A 20,869-nucleotide genomic window follows, 5' to 3' on the forward strand; every position below is an offset into this window, starting at 1 on the left:
CCCTTCAGCACACACAATCTATTATCTGTGGAGGATTCCTTGTGGTAGTTACTAGCTCTCAGACAAAGATCCAAAGTAGTGCTGAGGCAAAGACAGCAACTTAAAGCTTGATTTTGGTGCTTAAAATTTGATAGTGCCCCCAAATTTAATTCTTAACTCACTAAGAGACAAGTTCCTAAGAGAAGAGCCTAATTTCTACTCTAAAGTTTGTTCAAGTGCCAGGTACCTGATGTAGCATACACCTAGGGGCGTGACAACCTCTCTTTGTCTGAATGCCTGAACCATTGTCCTCTACCCAATATGATTTCATGTTCATCAACTAGGCCACCTCTTTGTGTTAGTGCCTTGACAGTCTCAGTGCCTAGGCAAGCTCAGACCATGCAAACAGAGCATTCACTTGAGCATTCACTTGAGGCCACAAAACTGCCTCCCCACCTGCCCTCCCCTCTGGTCACCTTCTAGTCAGGTGAATAGCTGTAGGTCCAAACCTTGTGGGGTTGACAGGCACCTACAGTGCCAGTCTCTTACTGCTGAAGCGCTTGATACTGCTCACAACTGAGCTCAGGAGATCAAATTGGGTCCCAAAACTCACGACAGCCTTCATGAAATTTTGGAGACTTTTCCTTTCATTGTTGCTGTCAGCTGGCTTACAGGTCACAGTCCTGTCTGCTACCCATGTCCCCTCTATATGTATAGGCAGCTGAGGTGCCCTCATTTAGCAGCAGGCATTTCCCTTCCTGAGTTAGCGTTTTAAGTATTGCTTTGTGGAGAATTGCTTCAACTATGCATTTCTTTGGCCTGAGGACAATAATGTCTCTCACTCTCAAAATATGGCTGGATAGTTGTTGAGCAGCTTGGATGCTTGTTCTCCAACGGGTGCCATCACTAGAGCCATCCACTGAAGCAATTGTGAGGCTGGCTGCATGCGATCCTCAGATGTACGTGGACAGAGTATAAAAATGGCCCATAAGAATGATTGTTTTGCAGGGAATAAGATAGAGAACAGACAGACTCATTATCTCAACATTACTGCCTGAAATTTAAGGGCAATTGAGTTAATCTGAGTAGTATGCTGTGCAACAAAAGGAAATCTGAGTTTCCATGGTGCTTTGGACTGTACCGAAGTGCACTGTACATATGAACATTGTATGGTAAAGAAAGGGAAAACAAGTGTAAACTGAATGAGTTGTTAAGCTAATGAAATCACTGTCATAATGAGCCTAATCAATCTGCTAAACGTGGCATCTGGTAAGTGAATGTAAGTGTAACTGAGAGCTGTATGGGTGATTTAATTCTCTTGCTGCGTGTGTCTTATCTGCAGAAGAGGAAAAAAAGAAATATGGCTTAAATGTGATTTCAGAAATCTTTTGAGTTTGTAGGTACATTTTCATGCCTTGGTTTCATGACTTGGTTAGCTTGAAATTATCAGCCCTTAGACAGACAGGCTGTGGTGGAGGTGTCACTTTAGAGCTTACTCTCTAGTCCAATTAGGTCGGAGATTTAGGAGAGTGGCCAACCTCTATTAGGTAGAAAAGCTGTGCAGTGCTGTTTATGGAGTGCCCATTAATCATCCCCTCCTAACAGCAGGCAAATGAAATGTAAGAATGGAAGAAAATGCAATACTGAACTATAGAGAGAGCATGTTTGCTCATGAATATATGTGGATACAGTGATGATCATAATCCTTACTTATTGTAAGCACTTTTAAAGGGAGTATCAATGTGAAGAGGTACCCTTTGCTATTAAATAAATCAGCTACATTTTTTTTCTCTCGTTGCATATTTTTTCTTATTTTTTCTATTTGAAAATAAGAGAAAAATAACTACTTCTTTCAGAACACAGGTTTTATGATGAAGTCAGTGAACCTGTAAAGGATAAAAGCTATCATGATTCTGTCTTTCCTTTCCTTTTTTTTTTTTTTTTGATATTATTTCTTTATTTTTAAATTGATACAAAATAATTAGCTTAATTAGTTTCTGCCCAAAGCTTGACCTACCTAGAATTTGTAGAGCTTTACTAAAGCGTTATTGGGAAAATGCTGTAAAGTTTGAAATATTTAAAAGACATAATTTGCCTCCTTTTGATTGCCTCCAAAAGGACCTCTAGAGTCAGCTTCAATAGGGTTTCTTCAAGTTTCTGTTAGTGTGCAAATGTGGGTAAGATATTATCTGTTCTGAAAAATCAACTACCAAATATGCTAGGAATCACTTTCTTTCTTAATCATGCTTTTTATAGCACAAGCAAGAAACTGTTCTGTTCTTGCAGTTCTCTTCTACCATTTTAAGGTAACCACCATTGTTTCCAAGGCAGCAACACTGTAGGAAAGGGGAGAACATGAAGATAAGGTAGAAGAACAGCAGAAAATGCATTTTCAGGCAAATAATTTCTCAGGCTTTTTATGAGCTTGTTTTTGTTAAATAGGCAAGCAAATATTTCCCATTTTGCTGTGCATTTCGAGTAGAAACTGCTTGAATTCTTTTTGCCATCCAAATGCCTTAATGTGCAATGGCCAAGATAAGTTTTGCTTATGAACTTAAAAAAAAAACACTCAAGCTTTTTTTTTTTTTTTTTTTTTTTTTTTTTTTTTTTTAACTGCACAATGAATCTTCATTAGCATGCTGAATAAAGGAAAACGGTTAGTTGAGATTTTCCAGAGTCTGTTTTTCATCTTGTCTAAGTCCTTATGTCAGACCCAGACTGCTCTCTGGGCATTCCTCACATCACAGGTGTACAGGACAGTGGTATAGGAGAGCAGGGGTGAGAAAGGTAGAGAATTATCCTTTTGAGGGGGGAAAGTAGGTTGTAAAAAACTCATAACCTAAGCTTCCATTAGTTGCCTTAGCCAAATATTAGGTTTGATATTGGGAGCAAAGAATATCCTTTAGAAAGCAGACAAAATCCAGCATTTCTTTGGAGGTGGATGGGAGTTGACAGGTACATCTGGGAATCTGGCCAGCATATTTAGGTGTCTAAACAGGAGCAGAGTTCTTTGGAAAAATTGTTTTTAACTTACACTGTGAAAGTGCTTTGCTATTTCCACAGCCTCCTGTACTGCACTTCTCGCCTTGGCTAAGTCTATTATGGACTTTACAGAAAAGTACATCCATAAACTCATGTTGTATTTCTGCTTCTAACCAATATGAGTATAGCAGCAGTTTTACCATTTTGGGAGCTGCTGTAATAACCCTCCCTGTGTGTCACCTTTCTCTGGGGTGAAATGCTCTAGCTACCTAGTGCATAAATATTGTGCAAAAGGTGAGGGTTGAAGCTGAACACTGTGGTGTCTTTTAAAGAGTAATTTCAGAAAGGAAAATGTAGCCACCTAAGTTGGATTTTACATCTTTTCCTTCAAAACCGGGTGGATGATCTTGACAGTCTTCACTGGCCAGATCTAGGGTGACAAGCTGAGACATCCTGGGCATCGCAGTGCTATTTCATGTCATGGTAGGATGTGATAGGTTGGCTTGGTTTGTTCAGCTACCACAGTGTGCACATGGTTCCCAAGTAGTCTGCCTTTCTCATCACAGCCATGTTACTGAGCCTTTCAGGTTTCTTCTCTGCCATTGCTAGCAAGGCTCTGTCACTGGGAGGACAGTGCAAGCAATGTGCTTCACCTCTCTTTCTGCAGAATCCACCTGGAGGACCTCAGTCAAAGTGTGCTGCTCCATATGACTGAGAAGCTCGGCTACAAGAACAGCGATGTCATCAACACTGTGCTCTCAAACAGGGCAAGTCACACGCTTGCCATCTACTTTCTGCTTAATAAGAAGCTGGAGCGTTATTTGGCAAGCCTCAGGGTAAGTTCTGCTTGGTGTTGATTCTTTGGACAAGCAGGTGAGAGGGTAAAAAAGTGCTTAAAGATTCCCTGCTCTCAAGGTATTGCCTGGATTTTTATTCCTTCATACTAAAAGCATAATTTCCAATGATAATTCCCCAAGCTGCTGAGGTAATTGCTTATAGGCTTGATGTCTCACGATTCCATGTTTTTGAAGATCTTTCCATAGAAAACTAATGGTACAGTTGCCACCCCAAGGTAGGCTGTTGTGCAGGCTGTGCCTAGTGTGGTATGCAGTTTGGCCTGCTTGACTTTGCAAACATTCTCCCAGGTCATTTTTTCTCTTCTTTAGTGCTGCTCTCCTTAAAATCCAGTGACAGTGCTAGTGCTGCACAACTGTCCAGCTCATGTAGCTGGGAGCCCATTTGTTAGGATGGGCAAAGAGCACCAAGGCAAGCTGCAGTCTCTCTTCCCATGGCTATCTCTCCACACAGCTATCTGTGGTCTGGCGAGGAGTCTTAAAAAGTTAAGAGTCTGTAGGCTCCTGAATGAGTTGCGTAGTCAGTAGGGTGGGCTGTATTTTGTTTGAGCAACCTGGTCTATTAGAAGGGGTTGGAATTAGATGATCTTTAAGGTCCCTTCCAACTCAACCCATTCTATAATTCTGTGTATGGAGTTTTATTTTTAACGTTTGTTTCTTTGAGAAATTATCCCCAACAGCACCTTAGTTTTTCTCTTCTCAGTTCTTTTAGCAAGCGTGTTTTAACGATGATGCCATCAATGATATTTAAAATGTAATGGACCAAATTCACCACATCCGTAAGCTGATGAGACTCTGCTGAACGCCAAGAGTGGATATGGTCCATTAAGCAGTAGCTAAACATTAGCTTTCTCTAATTATCTTATATACTTTGATTTTCTGTGCTTCTCTCTCCACAGAAGTCTGAAGGCCAGGACAACATTTGCCACAAGAACCAGCTATACCAGATAGAAAAGTACAAGGCAAATAAAGACTCCTATGAGGTAAAGCTCATTAAAGCTTCTTAAGGTACTTTGAAAGCAGGCTGAATTTGAGGATCCCCAGCTGTTGGGATAAGACAATGAATTTCTGGAGCTGTGAAGAAAAAAAGATCAGCGGTCTTGGCTGCACAGGGCAATTCTCTCAATTTCTTTTTGAAGGAACAAATAGCAGCCCCTTAGGGCGAAGTTTAAAGACAACTTTCAGCTTTCATGAGGAAACTAAATGCTCTATTTAGCAAAATAACACAAACTTCTTCAGGGGGAACCTTAGTTTCATTATGATGTGCAAGTTGCTGAAGAAGACTAACTGCATTGCCTCGAGTCTAAAGACCTTGGTGGTGCAGGGCAGAGAGCTGTGTGACTGCCAGGGTTCCCTCTCCCCGGTGACTTGCCATAAATCTGCACAGCAGAGTGCAATGTCCTGACTTGACTACTAGAAAATGTAATACTGTATTAGTACAAAACTCTATCTGGGTGAAAAGCTTTTCAGCAGAACTGATGCAGAACTAGCTCACTGTGTTGTGACACACTTCCCTTGGCCAGAGAAAAGATTTAACCAAATCACCTTTCACTCTGTTTGTCTCCAGTCTTTTTTCCTGCAATAGAGGAAGTAATTTATTAGAGGAATCCATAATAGATAATAGGAAGCTTCTTCTGTATGGATTTCTCTTCTTTGTCTGTTTCTTTGCCAAGCACTAAAATTACAAGGGTTGCATGAACTGTGCAAGTCCTATCTAACAACATAAATAGCAGTATTCCTGAAGAGTTTACCTGTTTCAAAAGCTACTCTCCAGTGTTGGATTGATGATCTAATTGCAGGGACAGATTTGTATTATGGCTGAGTTTGTTTATTTTAGAGACTGCTTGCAAATTTCATAGAAAAGCTGAATTGCAAGCCAGATGGAAATATCAGGGCAAAGTACTTCTCATTCTTTCCTTACATAAATCAGAACCACCTCACTTAACGTGTGTCAGCAGTGGGTAGGCTCGATGAATACTGTATTTCAAAACACTCTGTGGCAGTTAACTTGCATGGCTGGCTCACTGTGTCTGCATCCACGCCACATACAGGCAATTCTGCAGCAAGGCTTGCCTGGGCACCTGCACATAGCCAGGAGAGAAATGCATGCTCTGTTTTTGTGCTCTTCCTGTATTCCCCGCACCCCTGGAAGGGAGCTGATATTTGACTTCTGTAAGGATCACTGAAAACTAATGATGGTGTCACTGTATGACCCCAGTTTTGTTTGTATGCACAGTTAGGGATAAAGGCTCCCTCCAAAACCTCTCCTGCGTTCAGTTAGTCCCAGTGTAGCTATTTAGGGGATGAGGGGGTGTCCTTTCTTTCCTGAAATAGTTATCTTGAAGCAATTGCAGCGCAGACACTGTGGTAATAATACAGTATAATATGTTTCTTCATGGGCATAGCTGGGTATAAAACATGTTTATATCACTTTAGCTGTGTTTACATGGGGGGATTGTACCAGGACATTTAAAACAGCACGCTTGGGTGAACACAGACCCTGAGATGCTCCTGCCACTTGTAATTGTGGGAGACGTTTCTTCAAAAATGCCTTCAGGGGGTGGGAACCCAGCCATGGAAGTGTCTGAATTGTGCTGCTGGGATCAGTGGTTGCCTTTGGGACCCAGAGATGCAGAATTTATAAGCTCGGACAAATTTGTGGGCTGTAGGTAGGGTCCCCTTACCCATCCCCTGTTTCCAGACTGGGACTGGGAGGTATTGGTCCCTGGGCAGATAATGCAAAGGAAGCATCGCTGTGTGTTGCCATGGAAATGCCATGGAGAGAGGTGGTCGGGTTCAGCAGAAGCAGCTGACTGAATTTCTCCCATCTCACTCCCGCCATGTGAAATGAGGACTTTCCTGGGGGTCAGGGGCTGCTTGCCAGCAGCACTGTCTGTGGCTGGGGCAGGCAGCACAGCATGCATGCAGCAGACATACCCAGACCCTCTTTTCCCAAATTGGCATGGTAGCAGTGGTGTGCTGGGGCTGAGAGTGCAGATACGTGCTGTCAGGGCTAAGCAGATGGGTGTTTTTGCAGGCTGGCTTCACTTGAGCACTCAGGGCACTGGGGCAGTGTAGGAGTATGGAGAGAGACAGCCGTCTGTCTGCCTCTTTTTGGTTGCAGACAGCTCAGGTGATGAGCAGTCATCCCTGCAGCAAAGCCAGGGGACCGGTACTGGCGGTTTCTGCTGCCCTCCGAGTAGCTGGTGGGCTTAGGCTGGAGGAATTTGTAATTATAAGAACTCGTGTCGTTGTCCTATCACAATATTAGGCAAAGCCAAGGCAAATACTCATTATCTTCCTTCCAAGTTCGTTGCCGGGACTAGGATAGATTTTAGGGTCGAGGTCAGGACAGGAAATAGCAGAGGCTGATGTAATGCCGAACCTATTCAAGTATAACATACCGGCACAACTCTTTCATTGTGCAACAGCAGGCCATTGCACGACTGCGTACAGCACGGTGAGGAGTGAACTTTTATAATTCCCCTGAAGGAACACTTCCTTTCCTTTTTAAAATATAATAGCACACGGCACCTTGGGAGTTTAGGATTTTGGCCGTTTCCCCTCCCACCACTATCATCAAAGAGAAGCAGTCTTGGTAAATTTTAAAAATAAGGCTATTTACAACATTCATCCAGGGTAAAGTAATTCATTGCTAATGCCGGATGCGTGGATTTGCCTTTTCATCGGCGCTTTAATTGTACGGTACAACTGTGTTACTGCTGCTTATAAAACATTACAGCAGTGTGAAAGCAAAGCCAGGGGCACGTGGCATGTGTTTGAGAGGAGAGCGGTGAGGAGTTCTGGCTTGGCTCTCGTACCATTAGCCTAAAATGATCGCAGCGCTGCAACGTCCTGCATTCTGACAGATGCTGCAGCAGCCAAAATGCAAATTCTTTCCTCACCTATCCAAAATAGCAAAAAGCCCTTAAACAATTGTGATTGGCTCCTGTAGGCTTTATATACTCACCACTTGGTCTCATCTTCACAAGTACCTTTAAAAACAAGGATAGTTGGTAGAACCCAGTCTCTGCTGAACTTGGCAGCAGAGTTTTACATCCTTGAAAGAAAAAAATAGTTTGGTGGGCTCGGAATTAAATGCACAGCTCCCACTGACTTTATTGTTATAGTCTGTTATTCACACAGCATTATTGTTATTACTGCTATTGTTGTTATTACTGTTGTTATTATTTCATTGTCATCAATAGTGACTGTGCTCGCCAAGATAGCGTCTGGGACAGATCAGACGTTGCATTGTTCCAGGCATAGCACAGGCAGGGAAGTATAAATGCTCCGTGCCTGACGTGGCTACAGCCTCTAAAGGCAAGGGGGAAGACATCAGGTGAACAAGGAGATATAACGCAAGGAAAGCGATGACAGCTCCAAAAAGTGTTGGTTTGTTTCTGTGGAAGAGTTAGCCAGCTTTAGATGGCTAAAGGAAAACAAACCAGAGTGAATAAGGGATATATGGAGAGAAGGCTGGGGAAAAAATGGGTGTGTGGCAGTACACGGAGAGGAGGAAGACAGGAAGGAGTTCCCAGAGGATCCCTGGTTCTCTCTCTCTCCCCAGTCACTTCACAGCTTCTGTAATAAGACTAAAGTCTTAGTTTGTGATTTCCTGAAGCTCTTCCTTCTGACTCCACAGCTTCCAAAAAGTCAAAGATCAATGAGCCCAGCAGTGCCCAGACACCATCTACGCAGTGCCCAGTTCTGTCTGATGTGGCAGCGATCAAAATGGGTGCAGCCTAGTGATTTTCCTCTTATGTGTCTTAACATGTTTCCAGGGGTGTTTAATGGAAGAAACAGACAAACAAAATGTATTGTACATCCTTATTTCCCTCTCTTGCATTTATGCACATTCCTTTGCATCACACAGATGCCCCTCTAAAGAAACAACCTCAAAGCAACCAAAACAAAAGCCCCACTTCTTTGAGATTCACATTTAAAACCAAAAAGCACACGAGTTTGTTCAAGAAAAGTGGGAATTTCTTGAAGTCTTTGAGTGACAGCAAAATGCAAGCCATAAATTTGATGCCTGAGTTTTAGAAGTAAAATAATACCTTTGGCTGCCTCTGAAATCAGTGGCCAATGAGGAGTATTACGCAGCTTACAGAACCTAGTGATTCCTGTTGAAAAGAAACAGTGAATTTTTACTGTAAAACAACTCTTCAAAAGCTGGAGCATGGGTACAGTTTTCCCTCTGTCATCACTGGACATCAAAATTATGTTTTCAAATCTCCATGTTTGCAATCCCAACTTCGTTGCTGCCTTACAGCATAACACACACGTAGAATCAGAGCCTGTGGATGCACAGCAAAGGCCACGTTCCTCAAGGTCTTGCCCAGAGAGGAGATGAGTGACTCAGAAAGTTTGAACTTCTTTAAAGCTGTGCAGCTCATCTTTTGAAATATCAGAGGAAGTGCAATAAACAGGAATCAAAGACCTTTTTCTGTGTTTAAATGGGCAGGCAAATTTCAGATCTGAAAGGACACAAATCCTCATGTACTTGGTTGAATGAGGTCTCCTAGGACAAATGACCTCCGAACAGAAAGCTGTCCTTTTTCTTTAATTTTCTGAAAGCATCTTTTCCTCTGTGTGTCAGTGCAGATGGGAACCCTGACACCATGTCAAATGGGTCAGAGGAAAATGTGATGTGGAAGCTGCAGTTATTTTGAGTAACCTGTACAAGTTCCTTGTAAAGATATTGTTTTCGATATGACTTCAGTGAGTGGTGTGCTTATAACTCGGGGGGGTGAAGGACATTGAAACTTCCTGAAGTAAACCAAATTGTTCTTGTTTGTTTTACAACCTAAAGGACAAAAAACTCAAAGAGCAAGAAAAGAAAGGGGAGATTCTTCACCGTCAGCTCCCAAAGAAAGCTGAGAAAAGTCCAGTTTCATATAGACAGCCTTCTTCCTGTCTTATCTCACAGATACAGAACACCAAGGCTCTGCTGAGGGACCGAAAAGCTACCAAGGCTGGAGGTGCAGAGAAAGGTCAGTGAGAGAAATACCAGCGTGGCTCTGTGCGCATGTGCCTTCCCGTGAATGTGCTTGCATGGGTCTGCCTGTACCAATACGAGTGTCTTACGTGGCATATGGTTGTTAGTAAATAGTCGTGTGCTTGCGTTTGCTGCCTGCTCTGGAGGTGGTGATGTGAACGGGGATGGAATAATGTAGTCAAACTTTAAACAAAACATCCTGAGGAAACCATGACAATGTTCAGCAGTCATGAATCCTCACTTTTACTTCTTTTTTTTATGTGACAGAATTTCCACTGCATTTAAAAAAAAAACTAAATCTTTTCCTATTTTTATGTGCTTGTACAAAATCATCTGTACTTCACATTGGCACTTTGAAAGCATCAACACCCACCCCAGATCAGTGCTGGGCTGCTCACTGACAAACCAAAGCTGATAGGGAAGCTTCTTTCTGCCAACAAATGCATTTTGCTCAGAGAGGAATAAGGGGCAGCACAGAATGAAATTGCTGACCCTGAGGAGAGTGCTGGTACCTGTGGCCACCTTTGAGAAGTAGTGGCAGCAGCTGATGGTGGAGGAAGGGGAGATGGGCAGCCAAGAGGAAAAGTGGCAGGCACTGCCTACCATTGTGTATTTCAAGCAGTGAAAGGAGGAAGAAAAACATTAACAGGAAAAGATGAGACAGATGTAGAAGAGAAAACATAAATAATGTAGGGAAGGAGGCAGCCTGGGGAGTGCTGGGTGGGACCTGCTCTGAGGATGGCAGGACAAAGGAGGAGGGGAAAAGAACAGTCAGCAGGGAAAATGGGGCTGCAGGAGTGCATATGTGGGCAGGACGTAGAGGGGAGCAGGAAGGTGACGTAGTTGGCTGTTGAACAAGGGAGGGTAACTAAAGACCAGCATGGAGAAATACAGTAACTTAAAATGTTAATTGTGGTGTCAGGCGGTTATTTAGAGCCTTGGATTTGGGTGATTTCATTGCCTTTCTCATACCTTCATAACTTACCATTTGATGCTTTCAACGTGAAGTGTCAAAATGGTGTTCATCGGGCAGCACGGGCACCTCTGCTGTAAGGCAGCAGCAATCTGTAGAGATGGTCACAAATAGGACATACTTTTTGTGAAAAATTAAAAAAAAAAAAAAAGTAAAAGAAAAAGAATCTGTTTTTCAGAATTTGCCACTACTTTTGGGAGTGTGGCACAGCTGGCAATAAGCAGTTGATATTCTTTTCCTCTCCAGGCTTCTCCTTGCTTTTTTGAACTAATGTAAAACCTGAAAATCACCCAGATCTCAACTAGAGCATTTCTGTGCTTATGGAAACTGTGTTTTGATGCTTGTCAAATAATTTTGACCAGTTTTGGAAAGAGACTAGTCAGATTAAACCCGGTCTGCCTTTCCCAAGCTATTCTCAACGCATGTGATTTCATCCCATACACCCATTATTGACATCTCAACCTCTGCCAAGACCATCCCTTTCAAAAGATATACACGTGAGATTTGTGGCTATGACCCGAGGGCTGCAGACCTCAGAAACTTTCTATCCCCTGTTCTCTCAGAGTGAGGATGGGAGAAGTCATGGACAGTGATGAACTGCCAGTCTGCTATTCTTTCCATCAGGGGGAATCTAGCAAAGCAGACTCCTTGGCTAGCTTTTCCTAAACGCAGCAAAATGTGGTGTGTTTTTTTTTTCTTCTTGCAACTATCTTGGCGTGAGTGCCAACATTCTGTAGAAACTGAGTAGATCTTCTCCATGGGCTGTTTTGTATTACTGGGCCAAATCCTGAAAAGATTGTTCCATTTATTTTCGGTCCTTGCTTGGGGAAGATTCTCGCTGAAGTCAGTGCAGCAAATCTGTTCCAACTGTAACAGCCTGAGTCTGGCCAATGCAGTTACTCCGTATTTACATGTGGGAAACCAAGAACAGATTTTGTTCCAAAATGCAAGTAGAGGCATTAGGAATTAACTCACTGTTGTTCCCTATGTCTGTAGGTATGTGAGTGAATACAGTACGCAGACCTAGCTAAAAACATGCAAGGGAGAAATGTGAGATTTCTCAGACATTGCCTTAGAGGATATAATTATTACAAACAGCTGACGACATCAGTGGTTTTCTTTTTCATGTCCTTGTCTTACTCACTTTAAGTGCCCTTCCTGCATTTGAGGAAAGTGGCAGATAAATTACCCATGAAACAACAGCGTGAGTATCAAACAAGGATCAGGTTCCTCAGTGCTGCATTGAGTGTATCCCTCAGACCATTTGTTTTAGCTGGTGCATTCGTCATGCAGATTTGTTAGAGGTGATGTCTGATGCTGTCTGCCACAAGGCAGAGAAGGTAGCGCCATTGATTGCCATTTGCTCTTCTGGTTCCTTTTCTGGTTGCTTTGTAGACTCCACCGGCGGGTTAAGCCCTTTCCACGAGCCCGTGGCGACCAAGACAGGCTGCGTCACGTCCAGCTCCCTGGAGTACCTGGAGGTCCAGCCGCCACTGCCCAGGACCCCACGGCTCCTGAAGAGGCAGGATTCCCCACAGCAGGAGCCAGCCCGGGCCGGGGGCCGGGCCAAGGACTCTCCTCTCATCCTGAATATCGTGCACTCCTTCGAGTCTGTCGACAGAGAGGACCAAACAGACCAGGTTTCCCCCTCCCACCAGTACAAGGTTTTAGGCTCGCCCATGAATTTCCCTTACAAAAGCTCAAGTGAAAGGACACTCTCCCCGCTTTTTCAGCCAGGAAGTACGTCCCCCGTCCACCCCACCCAAGTCTCTTTCACGTACGAGGAAAAAGCATATCCCACAAAGGAAGAAGCTGTGTCCCCTACTCAGCTCTTTTCCAACAACCCCCTGGGCAGCCCTAACTGTGTTAAAAGCAGGGGCAGGTTCCCCATGATGGGGATTGGACAGATGCTGCGGAAGAGGAACCAGACGATGCAGTCGGCGAGCGACAAGCCGCTGGAAGCACGGATGCCTCAGCTGCAGCAGATGAGCCCCACGCAGATCACCTTCAATGCTGCAGACGCCGTCAGCGGCCAGTGTTAATCTGGCAGGCCAGGATTTGTACTGCTGTTGTCTGGGACCTAGCCTTTTTAATTGTTAAAAAGAGGGGAAAGCCACAGGCATGTTACCGTTGCTACGTAATACACTACAGTTGTCCAGCGTAGAAAGTCAGAGATCTGCTTGTAAGGAAGGGGTTGTCCTACATAATAAAGCTGAAAGAAGAGGGCTTTGCTTGGGCTGTTAAGAAATATTAGCATTTCACATCTGACTGTACAGTAAAACATGTCTTGAAAGAGCCATGTCAGTCTGTGTTTTCACTGCTGTGATCTAGTATTGCAGTAAGTAGGTTGGAAGAACGCCGAGCATTAATGATTTGATTCATCAAGGTAATTGGTGTGGTGCCATGAGCGCTGGTCCCATCAGGACTAGTGGTAAAACTGTCTGTGCTCCACCTGCCTGTGCCACACTGTATGTTGTGCTCTTACAGGTATTGCTCACGTGGCTCGACAAGTGGAAAAACTCGAGATGCTGTTTCCAAAATCAACTTGCTAAAAAGCACTGCCAAGAAGATAAAGTTGGTAGAAGCTTGAATAAAGACATGGGTGATCTAAACATTTAGAAAAAGCGGGAATGTTGAAAGTCAAAGCAGCTCTTAGTTAATAATAAAGTAGCTAATAATGGAATCATTTTTTTCTAAGGAAAATGATTTAATGATGTTATTCAGAAGAAACACAATTATTTTAAAACAAGGTACATCCCATGGCGATTCAATTTACCATACTGAAGGCCCGTTCCTTTCATGTAATGGGTTTGCAAGTGGATGCTTTAGGCAGCAATCCCAATTGCAACATGCTGTGTTTAAACAACCCAGTCACCTCCAATTTTTGTAGCTGTACTAGCTCCACTCCTGTGTGCAGGATTGCAGTAGCCCCTGTTACAGCAACACAGCACTGGACATACCTGAAGGCTTTTCTGAGAGACTGCAGTGAATTAAAGAGACTAATAAAGGACATGTGAACCTGTACCAATGCCATTTTATACTGCAAGATTGGTAATGCAGTGGTTACCAAAAATTTGGTATTGTTATGAGCTGTGAAGATTAAGTTTCTTAAAAGGCAACTTGTTCTGCATACTGGTCTTGTTTTTCTAAGTAAATGATACATTTGAGAGGTTGGCAACATTTTTTGGTTCTGTTTTTGTGTTCTCACCATTTCCTATAAACTAGAAGGTTTAGCCAAAGACTATGCTTTTATTTCGTCTGTACTGCGCTTGCATATGTGTTTGTGTATACGGGACATCTCAGCAAAGCTTGTACTAATCCAGTCCCCCCCCGGGTACCCCACTGCTGCCCACCCACCTCTCGCCATTCCACAAATGGGGCAGCAGAATCATTGCCCTCTTATTGGGGTCTTTACTGGAATATAGGGATTTTGCATCAGTAGGAACCCACGTCCTATTTTTATCAGTGTTATTGCAAATGATTTTGGAGCCCCACTGCTTTGGTTTCTGTATGAATATGGAGAGTTTCCCTTGTCTGAAAAGCTTTCCTTCCAGTTTCATGAGGTGCAGAAGGACTGGGGGAGCGGGGCCACCAGAGGCGGTGAAAGGGTCCCCAGCAGAGCCCATAGCTGAGTGCATATTCCTCATTTTCCACAAAAAAAAAAAAAAAAAGGTCATCATTCCAAATACTAACAGCATGGATAATTGGACTGTTCAGTGTTTTGAGTGCTTGCTGGAAAAACCAGCAGAGCATGAATGCTCATCCCTGCAGATGGGACCTTCACCTCGGCTTCAAAGCAGCCTGTCAGGTTGTACGGGGGAGTCTGCGTGCTTCCTACTGTACTCTTCAGGGTAGTGAGGACGCACGCCTCTGTGGTACTTAGTGCAGCTCTAAAATTATATACATAGAAATCCTCACTTATTAAGAAAGCCCTGAAATACTTTTGCTTGTCTTGAGATTGAAAGTTGCTATCTTCTATTTGTATGAAACAGCCAAGTATCCCAGGGGTCCATTTTATCTCTTCCTTTTGTTTAAAAACATCAAACCATTTTCTTTTCTTTCACACTAAGAACATGTTTGCGCTGCAAAGCTAGTGAGCAGGGACAACTGAAACACCGTCGTGTGTGTGCATCAGGCTCGTGTACCTGATGGCAGATACTGACTTGAATTACAAACTCAGGTTTATTTGGAACCCAATAAAAGGTTGGGGGAGGCAGGAAAGAGACATGTATTTTTTGTGAAAACCCAGTAAATATATGTAAGAATCAGAATGAAAACAGAAATGTTAAATCTTTTATTATATTTATAGAGAATATATGAGTACTACACTGCTAAAACATAAACATGTATCCAGCTTAGACAGTAGCTATGTACAGTCAAACCGCAGTGACCATGTAAGGGACTAATTGAAATACAGTAGTGGAAATTCCAGGGGAAAAAATGTATTTGTTATCATTATTAAATATATGTACTTTTTGAACAAGATTGCCATGGAGTGCTGACTTTGTTTGCGAGGTCACTACATAGCAAGGAACGTGTAAGTACAAAGCAACCAGTGAAACACCAAGGTGACAGGAGGATTACCAGTGACTTTACATTCTCCCATCAAAGGCTGTTCCTTTGCAAGGGCTGCTGATTTGCCTCTAAACTCTGAGTGAGCTAAAAGGTGGATGATTAGTAGAGGGTGGGATTTCCCTTGCCCCCTTCAGGTTGCGCGTCTCATCTGTGTTCATTATCCAAGCTGTTCGTCACCAGTGCAGGCTGATAGGGAACTCCAGTTCTCCTTACCTTAAAATAGAGGCTTGAAATAGGGGAATGAATTGCTCCCCAACAGTGCCCAGCTGTTCGAGTTACAAGAACGGGAATAGTCGATGAATTCAGATGGGAACTGAGCTCTTGGGCATCCAGGTGAGTCCCACAGATAAGAATTCACACTGATACAAACAAAAGTATTTGCTGATCAGCTTTCTGTGCCTCTAGATTATATTGTTTCAAGTTGTAGGGACCTTTGCTAAGTTCAACACAGCCGTGCAAACAGACTGTCAAGCTTGCAGCTTCAGCTTGAGCATTTCTGTTGTTGATCTCACTGTTTTTGTAAGGACTGTTTCTTCCTCCTCCTACCTTTTTGATTTTATTTTTTTCACACAGCAGCTATTCTGAAGACCTCCAAAATCAGCAGAGGTCTCTTTCAGATGTCTGCAGCAGGCTTGGCACCAAGCCCAAGATGAACCCGTTTGATAGATCTGAAAACACACCTTACACTTCATGTCATGCCCTGGGGGAAAGAGGGCACTTCTGAGCTTTAAGTGCAAGGGGAAAGCACTGTGGTTAATGGGGCCTTTTTGAGGTGCTATTTATGTCCACAACCCAATGGAGTCAGTGGACCGGTGGTGAAGCACCTGAAGGGCTTTGCAGACTATCTGATCACTGGACAGCAGCTCAGGATCTGTAGTATTAAAGTAATTTTTAGACTTTACTGCCTAGAGAAACTGGTGTCAAATTTATTCAGCAAGACAAAGAACACAGCATCTGTTGCTAAAGGTGTTGTTCTTTGTCATTGCCTTGTAGGTAGGCTGATAAATATTAAAACTGCAGAATAATGAGGTTTACAAATCCTTAAAGTAACTAACAGTTCTTTTCATGCTTTTGCACTTTACCTCATTTGATCTTCACAACAAAATCCCTCTGCATAACTGCAAGATGATGGGGTCATGTTTTCAGGTGACTCCTAAATCCTCAGAGCATCAGTAAAATGTTTTGTCAGTGCCACCCCAGAGACAGCCAGGCACAAATCTGGTTAATGTGATTCTGGACCTTGTTTATCAAGAAGAAAGCAGAAATTTCAGGGAAGCTATTTCTGTGTGCAGTAGATTTGCAAAAAAGCTTCTTCCCTGCTTTTTCAAATACTCGGTGAACTTTCCCCACATACCTTCTTGAGCATAACAAAACCACTGGGTATAGCAGCAATACCCGTTTTTCCTATTAAAAAGCTATCATAGCTCTGTGGAACGAGAACTATAGATCACAAATACATCTGTGTGGCAAATTCATTCATGGATGTGACTCTTACAGTCCTTAAGCAAGCTCCCTACCTCCTGGTTGCATGGCTTGTTCACATCTCAGGTGGCCTCCAGTAGGAACAGTGTGGGGGGACACCAGGAGATGGTACAGCTTAGTGTCCTCACTGTTCATCAAGAAAAGCGTGCTCCCTCAGAAGGGAGGGAGCATATTATTTGCAGCAGGTTTTCTGTCAAGAAAGCTTCTTGAGTATTCATTCCTAAAACACTCTCAAACACTGGCATTGGCATGTGTTTCCTAGGACGTGTGCATTACATATACCTGTCTTTCACAAAGATGGCTTGCAGATCTATGTAGAGGGAAAACAGGTTACATCATTCTGAGTCTTTTAAATATGTAGAATCAAATGAAGCTTGTAATATGATGCTTTCTATTATTTAGGTACAGGCAATTAGCTGCTGTTAGCAACAAAGGGTGTCAGGACAGAGCCTGAAATAGGATCTGGAGTTCATATGAGCTACCCTGTGGTGTGGCTGCTGATGCTGGGGCAGTGAAATACCCAAGAGAGAAGAAGTAAGAAAAGGCTTATTAATTAAAAGTGAGGTGCTAAACTTGTTTCGAAATTTTGGTTAATATTCTAAAAACAGGACTAATGCATTTTTGAGATGCTAAAGAAATATGTTTATTAATGTTGTATGAATAGCACTCCTACTTATAAATGTAAAAATACTGCAATTTATTGTATTTCCTGCAACCAGTAAAGATAATACACCATCTAAAACAAAGACAAGAAAATAAAAGCCACCAGAGGCTTTATTTCAAAATAGTTTCAATCTTTCACAGAAGGAAACAGAGAAGGAACTATTGTCTAGTGCTCATAGCACAGGGCTGACTGTTAGACAAAAAGGTTTTTCTCTTCCATCTCTACCTGCCCCAAAACAATTTGTTCCCTGCTTACCTGTCCATGAACTTGAACCCATATTTTCTGTGTGTCTTCCTGAGCTAATTTGGGTCTTCTTCTGTAGCTGGTCAGTGAGCCACATGAGATCCATGGGAACTTTGGAGACCTCTTTTGGCTGAAGGCAGCTAGGAGTGTTCAGACCTCATTTGGGAGAGACTGATGGATGGATGGGCAGACTGATCTGTGATATACTTGTGAAATACCTTTTCCACCCCATGTGGACCTGAGTGTTATTTTGGGAAGGTATCTGACACATACTGATCTCCAACAAGGGAAGCAGCTATTGCTTGGGATCTGGTGCAGCAAACCTCCTTTGCATGGGCTGTGCCACAGGGTTCCTGTGACACCACAGGCAGGGCCGTGAGCACTGCCAACATTTTAGCCAGTTGAAATCACTTTTTTTTTTTTTTTTTTTTGACTGCTACAGTCTTTGTTTTTAAAACACTGTTTTAATTCAGCTATAACATTTCTGCCACTCCCGAGGACTGTGTGTGTGTGTAGTGGGGGACTACATATTTACAGTCACCAGGCTCACGAGCTCTTGCAGCTTCTTTCTTTGACTACAAAGGAGCTGTGGGTGGCCTTTGTGCTGGGAAGCCGTCTGTCTGTCCCCCTGAGAGCCACCCACATCCCCCAGTGATGGCCAAGTAGAAGCTGGGGGGCGGACAGAGAGCTACCGAAGCCTTTGAAGAAAGGATCAGAGAGTTTCTGCAGTGATGCTGTGTGCGAAGGATGCTCAGTGCCACTAGGGCCACCAAGCAGTGCCCATGGGTCCTGGAGCTCATCTTGTGAGAGGCCACCTCTGCAGTTTGGGAGTCCTGGCCAGAGATGCACCCATGAGCCTATCCTTCAAAAACTCCTGCACAGAGAAATGGGAAGTCACCCTTGAAGACAGTGCGGGCTAGAAGTTCTCTGGGTACCATCTCTGCAGCACTAGGAACATCTTCCAGACTAATGCTTTCATCGGGGCATTTGCCGTCATTTCCCCAACAACAGCTCCTCTCTTTTATTGATCATTGCTTTCCAAGGAGCAATCAGGTGAAACATTGGTGCAGAGCAGTTTCAAAGGAGGGAAGAAGTCCATTTTCACAGTATGTCTTCCGAGTAGAGGAGTTAGCTATCCCAACAGAAAATGTCTGAAATATGTGCTTAACTCTTCAGTCCCTGTAGAGGCCAGCAATTTGCTATGGTTTATGGATTAATTAGATTTTACTTCGAACCCCAGGGCTATTGGTAAAAACTTCAGGCTTTTTACTGAGGGGTTTAAAGCTTACCTTCTTAATAACCACACACAATGCAAAACTCCTTATTCAGTTCCTTAAGCATGCAGCAAAATTGCAAGTTACAAAACCAGCTTTTATTTATGAAAACAGCAGTGTAGTGGGTGTTGTGGCCAACATTTTAACGTACACAGCTGTTTTCTCATGTTCTTTTGAAGAGGATAGAAGGGAAGAAGAAGCAGCCTCTTTTCCCTCACGTGGCAGGCAGCATCTCCAGAAGGCTGAGCAGCACCTCCAGCACTGTGTGCTGGGGGCAGCTCTCCCATGGGACTTTCCTGGTCTTTGCCACTCCTCAAACAGGCCTTAGAACAAGTGTGTTGGTGAAGGGTCTAGAGGGCAAGACGTATGAGGAGCAGCTGAGGTCCCTTGGCTTGTTCAGCCCCGAGCAGAGCAGGCTGAGGGGAGGCCTCATGGTGGCCTGCAGCTCCCTCACAAGGGGAGCGGAGGGGCAGGCGCTGAGCTCTGCTCTCTGGGGACAGCGACAGGACCCGAGGGAACGGCATGGAGCTGGGATGGGAGGGTCAGGCTGGGGGTTAGGGAAAGGGTCTGCAACCAGAGGGTGGTCGGCACTGGGACAGGCTCCCCAGGGCAGTGGTCACAGCACCGAGTCTACAGAGTACAAGAAGCATTTGGGCAATGCTGGTTGTGGACACGTGGACTGATTTTTGGGTGGTCCTCTGTGGAGCCAGGAGTTGGACTTGATGATCCTTGTGGGTCTTTCCAACTCAGGATATTCTGTGATCCTATGATCCTATGTTTCTGCATGTTTTTTGGCAACTTCTGTGCTAGCTCAGGGCAGTATTTATCATTCCTCCCCCAGCATCGAATATGCAGCTTATCCTCAGGAGAAAGCACAAAATCAAATTGTTCCTGTGTGAAAATTAACAAGGGCTCCATGGGGCTCCCTCCCTGCAGCTCATGCCTTGACCTAGATATGTGCTATATGCACATGGGAAGAAAGCACAGTGGCAACTGGCACCACTGAAGCCCACAGACCAGACTGGTGAGTGCCTGATGGTGGGCATCTCCTAGGCAAGAGGTGCAGCTTCCAGCAGTGGATGTCTAGGCCGATGGGTATTGCTTGGCAGGTGACATGGGATGTCCTCATTGCAAACCACTCACCCACGCCTACCCGTCAAATTGAGCCTGTCTGTGGTGCCTCAGGAGCCGCTGGAGGCAAATGGAGCCTGGGAAATGACAAAGGAGAAGTTAATAAGTGACACTTCCCTCAGAGATGGAGTGTCCTGAAGAGAGAGGTTGTGTTTGCACAAACGACCTCAGGGTATAATCTGTGTCTCTGAAAGAACTGCTGAATGCCAGCTTTTTTGCACAGAGCAGGTAGAGATGTCCTTCATATGTGCTTATTTTGTGCGTTAGGTGGGAAAATGTAACTTTAGCCTTCAGCCAGCTCCATACTAGTGTTCATGGATAAGCCCCATGTCGGTGCATGTGGTTACATGCAGCAAAGGCTTATTAGAAGCCATCTCAACAGAGACAGCCATGTTTTGCTCTCTCCTAGAGTCACTGCACTAATTATTAACTAAGAAAAACAAACCCAGAGTGGCAGGCAGAGGGAAGACAACAAGTAGATAAGAAGCAATTCTCCCATAGCTTGAACCTCGCAAAAGCAGGGCTGCAGCTGGATCACCCAACTCTTTCTTCTCCAGCCCATCACCCCCCTCCAGCTCTGCTGACTTGTTTTCTGCCCTCTCCCACCCTGGGGCTGTTTTTTTGGCACTTCACAAGGAATGACTTCAGGAGCTGACCCAGCTGAAAAATAATTAACTTATTTGCCAGGCTGGTTTTCAGCTAGAGCAGCTC

General features: G+C 43.9%; 1 protein-coding gene across 2 annotated transcripts in view; it reads left to right on the forward strand.

Annotated features, from left to right (window-relative positions):
* HUNK (hormonally up-regulated Neu-associated kinase) overlaps positions 1 to 13,967 on the forward strand; it is a 56,017-nt gene extending 42,050 nt beyond the window's left edge. The window contains exons 7-10 of one of the 2 annotated variants that reach the window (XM_084538872.1): positions 3,629 to 3,797; positions 4,715 to 4,798; positions 9,631 to 9,811; positions 12,185 to 13,967. In XM_084538872.1, coding sequence (XP_084394998.1) covers positions 3,629 to 3,797; positions 4,715 to 4,798; positions 9,631 to 9,811; positions 12,185 to 12,831 — 1,081 coding nt within the window. In that variant the 3' untranslated portion in view covers positions 12,832 to 13,967. The remainder of the gene's footprint in view (positions 1 to 3,628; positions 3,798 to 4,714; positions 4,799 to 9,630; positions 9,812 to 12,184) is intronic. The other variant, XM_084538871.1, reaches the window with a different exon arrangement.
* The last annotated feature ends 6,902 nt before the right edge of the window (positions 13,968 to 20,869 follow it).

Source organism: Aythya ferina (assembly GCF_964211825.1).
Source record: "Aythya ferina genome assembly, chromosome: 1".
Lineage (NCBI taxonomy): Eukaryota > Metazoa > Chordata > Aves > Anseriformes > Anatidae > Aythya > Aythya ferina.